Source organism: Arvicola amphibius, chromosome 6 (genome assembly GCF_903992535.2).
Source record: "Arvicola amphibius chromosome 6, mArvAmp1.2, whole genome shotgun sequence".
In the NCBI taxonomy this organism is placed as follows: domain Eukaryota; kingdom Metazoa; phylum Chordata; class Mammalia; order Rodentia; family Cricetidae; genus Arvicola; species Arvicola amphibius.
The window spans coordinates 9,397,487-9,407,198 of record NC_052052.2 but is presented as its reverse complement, the minus strand read 5'-3'; the positions used below and the strand labels follow the sequence as shown (position 1 = coordinate 9,407,198).

Here is a 9,712-nt window from a genome sequence, read left to right as displayed (position 1 = left end):
GTCTACTTAGTGAGCTATAGCGAGCTCCAGAGTGAGGCCCTATCTCAAAAACAAAACAAAACAAAACAAAACAAAACAAAGCAAAACAAAGCAAAACAGCTGGGCATTTGTGGCTCACGCCATTAATCCCAGGACTCGGGCGGCAGGTGGATCTTTGAGTTCGAGGCCAGCCTGGTCTACAAGAGCTAGTTCTAGGACAGGCACTAAAAGCTACAGAGAAACCTTGTCTTGAAAACAACAACAACAACAAAAACAAACAAACAAAAAAAACCCTGATCCCAACTCTTTGAGTTGTGGGATTACAGGTATGCCCTGCAGCATCCTGTTTGGTAAGTACAGTGCTTGCTGGACAGAGAAGTTTGAGGATGGGGCAGCAAGCACTCTATAAACTCAGTTCCCTTTCCGGGTCCCTTGTCACAATATTAATGGATACAAGCCATCCTCCTGCTTCAGCCTTCTCAGTGGCTGTCACAGCAGGTGACTTGTAGAGCATCCAGCTCAGTCCCTAATTCCAGGACATGTTCATAGTTATTGTCAACAATAATTCCAGCTTTATACTTTCTATTTACAAATGAATATAGTTCAGCCAGATCTGTTGGTTCACAACTGTAACCACTCCAGGAAGAAGGCCGAGGCAGAATTGCTAAGAGTTGGAGTTTCAAAGCAAGCTGAGCAAGACCCCATCTGGGAAATGTTAAGTCTTAAACCTTGGGACAAATGGCTGATGTGTCTATTTAACATATCAAAACGGACCTGGCCACTGGGTTCTCCCACATCCCTCAGTTCCTGATTGTACCCTCTACCCCAGAGTTTGGGGTGCCCTTCTCCCAGAGGTTCTTCTCAATATAATCCAACTATTTTGATTACCTGCCCCACACCCCCTTTTATTTGTTTTTATTTTTTGGACTTTTTGCCCTCTTGACTGCAGCAGCACCCGGTTTCCTGTCTCTCCTCTCTCCCTTCCTCCCTTGGTTCCTCACCTGGCTCAGGGTCCTGTCCACTCTGGACTCTCCCAGATGTCTCTACCTCTGGCTATGCGCTCCCTTTTCTTTACAATAATCTTCTCCTCTACTAGGTCTAGGAACAGTCTTACCTTTTTCTTTTTGGTCATTCAGGAAACCAAAAATGTAGTGCATAAATAAGTAAAACAAATACATAAACCAAACTCCATCATACCTAGGAACCCTAACATCCTTTCCTTTTTATGTTTACTTTTTTCATTTAAGGAACAAATCCAAAATGAAGGGCTTATATAAGTAAACAAGTAAAACAATATTAATCAAACAAATAAGTGGTAGTGACTGGGCTTTTGACTTTCACAGAATCAAGGTTTTGTGGGGTTTTTTTTTTTTTTTTGTTTGTATGTTTTTGTTTTTTCGAGACAGGGTTTCACTATAGCAAGCCTGTCCTGGAACTAACTCTTGTAGACCAGGCTGCTCGAACTCACAGGGATCTGCCTGCCTCTGCCTCCCTAGTGCTAGGATTATAGGCGTGCGCCACCACCGCCCAGTGTTTTTTTTTTAAATTTTTAATGGTGTTTTTTGTTTCATAGACAACGTTTCACTATGGTGATCTGGCTATACTGGCGGTCTCTATGTAGAGCAGACTGGGTTCGAACTCACAGTGATCTGCTTGAATCGGCCACCGGAGGGCTGAGATTAAAGGCGTGCACCAGTCAGTCACCATTTCCCCGCGGCTTTCAGATTTTCTGTTTTTTTCCTCTCAGCCCTAGAGAACTTGGCACTGAAGACACAGAAATCAGCCTGTCTCTGCCTCTAGAGGGCTGGAATCAAAGGCATGCGTCCTTTCGCGAACCTTCCTGTGTTTTTTTTTTTTTTTTTTTCTCCCTCGCACAGAGCATTTGTATCGAAATCCAGAGCCAGAAAAAGCCCAGACAGGGCGGAGACTCAGTCATCCAATCGCGTAACAGCTTGTGGTTGGCAGGCGGGGCTACAAACCGGAAGTATGAGACGGAATACCGAGGGGCGGGGGGAAAGCTTCAGACCGGAAGTGTAAGGCGGAACACGGGATGCGAAACCTTCAGGACGGAAGTGTGAAGTGAAGATGGCTGAAAAGTCTTCAGAGGAGCCGGAAAAGACACTCACAGCCTTGGAGCGCGAGCTTGGAGTGGCTGCCTGACTCTTCTGGGGTTCTGAGTTCTGTAATTACTGCTTGTTCCTGGTAAGTTAGTGACCTCCATTCGTCCACACTGATTCAGGGGCTTTTGACTCAACGTGTCAAGCATTGGGCTTACTAATAAGTTTGCCATCATCTTGACTATCTTTCGCTCTTAATCTGTTGGCTTCGTTTTTATTAATTTATTTTTTTTTTTGAGGCGAGGGCGGTAGCCTGTGCTGCCCAGGCTTGCCTAGAATGTAGCTCAGGTTAGGCCAGATATCAAACATTCCACCCCCAGCCCCCACTTCCAGTTCCCTCCTCAGCCTCCGTACTGTGGTGTGTTTACCAGTGTGTTTCACCAACCTCTGCTTAATATCGAATTATTTTTTGTTTGGCTTTTGAGACAAGGTTGCACTCCGTAGCCGAGTGCCGTTAAACTCCTGGCAGTTCTGCTTCCTCCTCCCCATGCTGATAGTGGAGTTACTCTAATATCTAGAATTATGCTTTCATTTGTATCCGTTTAAAATTTATGTTCTTTGGTTATTCACATAGGGTCTCAGTCTCTAGGATGGCCTCAGACTGCCTCATCCTCCTGTTAGAATTGTAAACAGCCTGGCGGTGGCGGCGCATGCACTCTAAAGACGTGGTCTTACGTAGTCCAGTCTGACCTTAAGTAGCTGATCTTCTTAATTCTACCTCATTAGTGTTTGGATTTTATTTATTTATTTTTTTTCAAGACAGGGTTTCTCTGTGTATCCTTGGCTATTCTGGAACTTGCTCTATAGACCAGGCTGTAATGAGAAATGCCCAATGAATAGAATTTTTTTTGTTGTTATTTTGTTAAGTTTAAGACTGAGTCTTGCTGAGCATCTAGAGATGCACACCTTTAATCCCAAGCACTTGGAAGCCAGAAGCATGTGGTTCTCTGTGAGCTTGAGCCTAACCTGGTCATACAGAGTGAGTTCCAGGACAAACTACACAGAGAAACCCCATCTTGAAAAAGCAAAACAAAACGAAACAAAAAGACTTTTGAGTCTCATAAAGTCTCATTAATTCCAGACTGGTCTTGAACACCTGACTTTCCTGCTCTACATTTGGTTAATTAGTTTGCAGTCCCTTAAATTATACTTCTTAAGTAAGTTGTGTGGCTTTATAACTTGAAGTTTCTTTACAACAGTACTGGGAATGATCTTTGGTAATGCAAAACATCTCATCTATTCTGGGCACTGAAGCTGTAGGAATGTGGTTGGTTCAGCCTGGTCAGTATAACAAGACTGCCTTTCAAATGAAAACAAAGCTAGGTGGGCTGCTAGCACTCCTGGAATCATAGCACTAGGGACACAGTGGAGAAAGAAACCCCAGTTCCAGGCTGTCGTGGGGTACACAAAGTGACCTTGTCTCTACGTGAAGTGAAATAAATGTTGGAAATGTAGCTTACTATCGAGCACTTGTCTAGCATGGGCCTGGCCATAGGATGAGACCCCAGTACCTCAAAATTATTTTGTTCTTATTTTAAAATTTTATTTGTGTATGGTGTTTTTGCCTGGTGCTCATGAAGGCTAGAAGAGGGCAGAGCCCCTGGTGCTAAAGTTACAGGTGGTTGTGAGCCAACATGTGGGTGCTGGGAACCAAACTCAGGTCGTCTGGAAGAGCAGCCAGTACTCCTTTTTCGAGACAGGGTTTCTCTGTAGCTTTGGCGCCTGTCCTGGAACTAGCTCTTGTAGACCAGGCTGGTCTCGAACTCACAGAGATCCTCCTGCCTCTGCCTCCCGAGTGCAGGGATTAAAGGTGTGCGCCACCACCGCCTGGCTAGCTCCTTTTTTTTTCCTAGACGGGTTTTTTGTTAGGACAGTCCTGACTTTACTGGAACTTATGTTGTAGACCAGGCTGGCTTCGAACTCAGAGATCCGCCTGCCTCTGCTTCCCAAATGCTAGGATTAAAGATGTGTGCCACCACCACCAGGTTTAAATTTTTTTTTTAGATTTATTTATTTTACTTTATGCCTACATGCATGTATGTGTGCCACACGTGTGCCTGTTGAAGCCCCTGGAACTGGTGCTATGTTACAGGTAGTTGTGAGCCATCATGCAGGTCCTGTACAAGAGCAGTTAAGTTGCTGGGTAGTGGTGGCTCCAAAACTACAAAGAAACCCTGTCTCAAATATCCAAAATAAAAATAAAGAAATAAAACAAGCTGGGCGGTGGTGGCGCACGCCTTTAATCCCAGCACTCGGGAGGCAGAGGCAGGCGGATCTCTGAGTTCGAGGCCAACCTGGTCTACAAGAGATAGATCCAGGACAGGCTCTAGAAACTACAGGGAAATCCTGTCTCGAAAAAACCAAAAAATAAAAAAATAAAAAATAAAACACGTATAATATGGGAAGGAAAGGCATGAAATTGTAAAAACGTGGACGAAAATGGTCATGTAGCTCCCATGCCACTATAGGACTGTTATACAAACCGAACTAAGCTGAGACTTAAAAACACACACAAGCACGGAGACATGTGGAGAGAGACAGATGGAGGGACATGGCTATCCTTGATAGAAGAATGCCAAATGACCCACTTTATTGTGCTCAGGGGCAGCTTATATAAAGATCCTTAGCCACGCCCAGCTCTTGGGATCTCTCAGCTGCAGGCCCTCCAGCCTGCTATCAAGCTGCTCATAGCAGCTGCAGGTAAAGAAAGTCAAGGGGCCAGGGATCTATAGCTCCCAACATGAAATAATTCCTTGACTTTGCCATGAGCATCTTGAGAGGTGATTAGTGTCCCTGTTGCCATAAAAGGATGGGGTTTAACTCTTAGGTTTCTGGATACCCTGTCCCAGTGGGAATTGAATTTGGAGGAACAGTGGCTGGATTTAGATAGCACAGTTACAAAGGTGTGGCCATATGCTGTTTCTATATTTTAATGTTTGGTTCCCAGTTGGTGCAATATTTTGGAAGGACTAGGAGATGTGGCCTTTTGAGAAGGTATGTCACTAGGGGTGGACTTTGAGGTTTCAAAAGCCCATGCCAGACTCTCCTTTTGCAGTTTGCTTGCAGATGGATTGTAAGCTACTGTTCTAGTGCCTTGCCCACCTACCATGGTGGTCTTGAATTAGCATTCTGAAACTGCAGTCAAGCCCCAGCTAAATGCTTTTATGAGGAGCCTTGGTCATGGTGTCTCATCACAGCATAGAGCAGTGACTAAGACAGGTGAGAAGTGGGGTTTCCTAAGACATAGCCTCCTTTATATTTTACCAGGTTGCTTCAGATTAAAGATCTGAAGAATGAGTGGTCAGGACCCACCCACACTCCTGCAGCTGGCAGTGCAGAGCCTGCTGAAGGATGAAACCCTGGCCATCTCTGCTCTGCAGTGCCTGCCCAGGGTGCTGTTCCCACCACTGTTCAAGGAAGCCTTCAACCAGGGACAGAGAAACCTTCTGAGGGCTATGGTAGCAGTTTGGCCTTTCACCTTCCTTCCCGTGGGGACCCTGATGAAGACTTCCCACCTGGAGACCTTGCAGGCTGTCCTGGATGGAGTAGACATGCTGCGAACACAGAAGGTGCTCCCCAGGTAGGGAAGAATGACATCTGGGGTAAGGGAGAATGAGGTCAAAGGTAGATGAGAGGATTTTTATGGTATCATCTTGGAAGATTGCAGAAGCCTTGACTCCTGTTGAGCCCCAGTATAAAAGGACAGTTGGGTATTGAGTCCAGCTTAAAGCAGTTGTGGCCACAGTGAAACAAGCCTTACTCTGGCTCTCCCAGGTTCTAGAAGTGGAAGACTGAGTCAAGAGTCACTGCAGGGAGGAAGCCGGACAGGTCTTTATATGCAGTTCTGGCAAAGAGCCCTTGCCTGGAGCTGCTCTGGGAGACCCAGGACGGAAAAGCATAAACACACATAACAGCGGGGGAACAGGTGGCCGCAGAGATGGGGAGGAAAAGCTGGCCTGGGTGTGGTCTTTGTTTGTTGCTGTTGTTTGTTTTTCGAGACAGGGTTTCTCTGACTGCCCTGGCTGTGCTGGAATTCACTCTGTAGACCAGGCTGGCCTCAAACTCACAGAGATCCTCCTGCTTCTGCCTCAGGAATGCTGGGATTAAAGATGTGCGCCGCCACCGCCTGGCTGGGTTTGGTCTTTTGTATCTTCTACCGTTTCTACCTGTTTTACTCACAGGAGGGGGAAGCTCCAGGTGCTCGACCTGAGGAATGTGCAGCACAACTTCTGGGATGTTTGGGCTGGCACAGAGGATGGAGAGTGCTCTGCAGAGGCTGTGGGTCAGAAGCGAGCGGTGAAGCGCGCTCCTAGATACGCCCTGAGGCAGCATTTGAAGGTGGTCGCAGACCTTTGCCTCAGGTTCCATCTGAATGAACACCAAACGTACTTGTTACAGTGGGCCCAGCAGAGGAGAAGCTTCATAAGGCTGTGCTGTGTGAAGATGCAGATCTGGGCATTGCCCGTGTATACTGTCAGGAAAGTCCTGATGGTTTTCCAGCCTGACAGCATCCAGGAGTTGGAACTGAATACAGGTTGGAGTCTGTCCACTCTAGTGCATTTTGTATCTTACCTGGACCAGATGAGAAATCTTCAAAAACTCCTTTTAACACGGATCCACAAGAACACCTTCAAGGTTCTAAATACCCCCTCAAACATACAGAAGTGTATCACTAAGTTTGTTTCTCAGTTCTCCAAACTCAACTGTCTGCAGCATCTCTCCATGAATGGCGTCTACTTTTCCAGTGAGCACATGAAACAGTTGTTCAGGTAAGGCGGGGAGGCAAGGTGGGTACCCGAGTGAAGGCAGCCACTGGATTTCACAGTCATGGAGTCACTGCAGTGTCTAAGTCGGGTTTTGTTTCTATCTTAACTGATTTGGGAGCTCAGTTTGTTCAGTGGCCACTCATTAAGCAGAGGCTGAGCTGAGTAGGAGATGTGTTGAGCAGTCCTGCTAGAAGACCAGTTGGGGAGGGCATCAGATGTAGGAAGTATGTGCTCTGTTTTCTTCCTTGGGATTCTGTCTAAGGGGCAGGGAATAGGTCAGAACAGTGGGCCCAGAACTAGAGAGGACCCTTACCTACACAGATCCACGGGGGAACTTGGTGCTTGGTATTTGTGTGTCTTCTAACTTCCCACATGTAGGGCCTGAATAGAGATGGGTAGAAATGAGTAATACCAATTGTGTGGGTGAGAGGTAGGGATGAAAAACTGAATAAGGGCAGACACTGTTCCGGGGGAGGCAAAAGATGATTCAAGACTTCCAGATTGCCGGGCGGTGGTGAAGACTTCCAGGTCTTTCATGGGTTAGTTTTTCCAGTGTGTGCCCTGGCTAATGTGGCCAGCACAGGTTCTCTTCTTCATAGTAATGGAAGCTGCTACCCATGGACTGAAGAAGTCCCATTACTGGTACTTGTAGCCCCCCCCCTCCCTTTCTCCCTCCCTCTCTCTCTCTCTCTGCCAAGAATGGTGAGACTCCCAATGAGCTGGATCCTGGATATTGCTCTCCATTATATAGTTGCATGACTTCTAAACAAGGGTCACCTTCACCTCTGTGCTGCCTCTGACAGCAGCTCTCTCCATCTTGTGCCAGAACTAATCTCTTGGTCTCTCCCTAGGTACCTGAAGACCCCTCTGGAGACCCTATCCATCACTGTGTGCAAGCTTTCACAGTTAGACTTGAATTCCTTGTCCCAGAGTCAGAGTCTCCATCAGCTGAAACACCTGAGTCTGAGGCTTGTGAAATTAATGGACCTATATCCCGTGCCTTTCCGTGATTTCCTGAACAGTGTTGCGGGCACTCTGCAGACCCTAGAGCTAGAGGGCTGCTGCATGGTGGACTCCCAGCTCATCACCCTCCTGCCTGCCCTGAGCCAGTGCTCCCAACTCACTAGGGTCAATTTCTATGACAATGACATCTCCATGGCTGTCCTGAAGGACCTTCTGTATCACACAGCCAACCTCAACCAGCTCATTCAAGAGCTGTACCCCGCCCCTCTAGAATGCTATGATGACAGGGGTGATGTCCGTGTGGGAAGATTTGCTCAACTTTGTCCTGAGCTTATGGATACACTGATTACTGTCAGGCAGCCCAAGAGAGTCTCCTTTGCTACACATATGTGTCACAGATGTTGTCAGCGCTGTATCTATGACCTGGAGACCAGGCTTTGTCATTGTTGGCGGTAAATGGGGAAGGTTGCTTCTTGATGCTGAGAAGTGAAAGCCTAGCAATAGGTATTTCATCAAGGGTGTGAGTGGTTTCCTTGCACATATGCGTGCTTGGTGCTTGTGGAGGTCAGACGAAGGGTTGGATTCCCTGGAATTGGAGTTACAGGTGGCTGTGAACCACTGTGTGGGGCTGGGAATCTAACCTGGGAACAGGCGCTCTTAGCTGCAGAGCTGTCTCTCTAGCCCCAATTTTGCATTTTCTAAAAGAGTTTTGCCAGGACATGATCGTAAGTGACTTTCTCCTACATGGTAGTTATAGAGTAAGGGTCTGATTTTGACTGGATGTTCAGGTGTCCTTCCATGCCATTAACCTGGATTCAGTGCCACGGTTTTCCTTTGATTCTTGAGCTCGAAAGACCCTGTGTTCTCTGACCCCTTGTCCAAGATCTCTAGACATCTCTGACGGCTAACCTGGTTTGTCAACATGACTATGCCTGTAATCAGATTAGAACCCAAGCTGCTGAGCATTCCTGTGAGGTGAGATTCTTCATCACATTATTTGAAGTAACACACCCACCCTATATTGAAACCATGCCTTCTCTTGACAGCATATTTAAAAAGATATGGAAGAAGGAAACTGGTAAGAGACTTCCAGCCTTGTGGATGGACAACTCCTACATTCTTGGTCTACTAAGGTTCATATATTTCTACTATATATAGTTCTGTCAGTTCTGTTCCTTTAACCTTGAGAGGATCCTGACTAAAATAAAGGCAGGCAGAGCTTGTCTTCTCTTCTGTCTGAGTGACGGTTATGTCCCACTGTGTGTCTGCTTAGTGCCTCTGTGTACAAAGTTTTCAGCCTAAAATGAGCACTACACTCCTATGAGGGTTTGGGGAATGGTACTATCTAGTACATTTGTACTGGGAGGTCACAGCTATAAGCCACATAGCTTGCTCCCTCTCCGTCTCTTTCATAAGTCCTATATTGCGCAGGCTGGCCTTGAAATCCTCCTGCTTTAACCTACACGCAGAGATTTCTGAAGTATGTCACCATGGTAAATCACACTTCTGTGGGGCGCTATTTGATGATTCCAGCCCTCTGGCTGTCCCTAAACATAAAGGTCTCCAGCATATGGACAGATGTCCCTGTCTTGTCTTAAAGGATTGATAGACCTTAAGAACTGTATTGTAAATGTCTGGAGTAAAACTGTTTGGTTAATGAGTGCCTAAGTCTACCCATTGCACTCCCCCTGTATTTGCATATTGTAGCAATTAAAGAATTTTGTTTCATGCACTCTGGTTTTCATTTCTATATGTGCTAAGAATATAAGGGAGGCCCGGAAGGTAGTGGCGCATGCCTGTAATCCTTGCAGTCGAAGAGGCAGGTAAATCAATGTGGAGAACTGGAGAGATGGCTTAGAAGTTAAGATCATAGCCGGGCGGTGGTGG

General features: G+C 46.5%; 1 protein-coding gene across 1 annotated transcript; it reads left to right on the top strand.

Moving 5' to 3' along the window:
* Window positions 1–5,389: 5,389 nt before the first annotated feature.
* Window positions 5,390–8,281, top strand: LOC119817779 (PRAME family member 8-like). The gene is made up of 3 exons (XM_038335186.1): window positions 5,390–5,676; window positions 6,278–6,865; window positions 7,714–8,281. Exons 1-3 carry the CDS (start codon window positions 5,390–5,392, stop codon window positions 8,279–8,281), a joined length of 1,443 nt encoding a protein of 480 aa, XP_038191114.1.
* The last annotated feature ends 1,431 nt before the right edge of the window (window positions 8,282–9,712 follow it).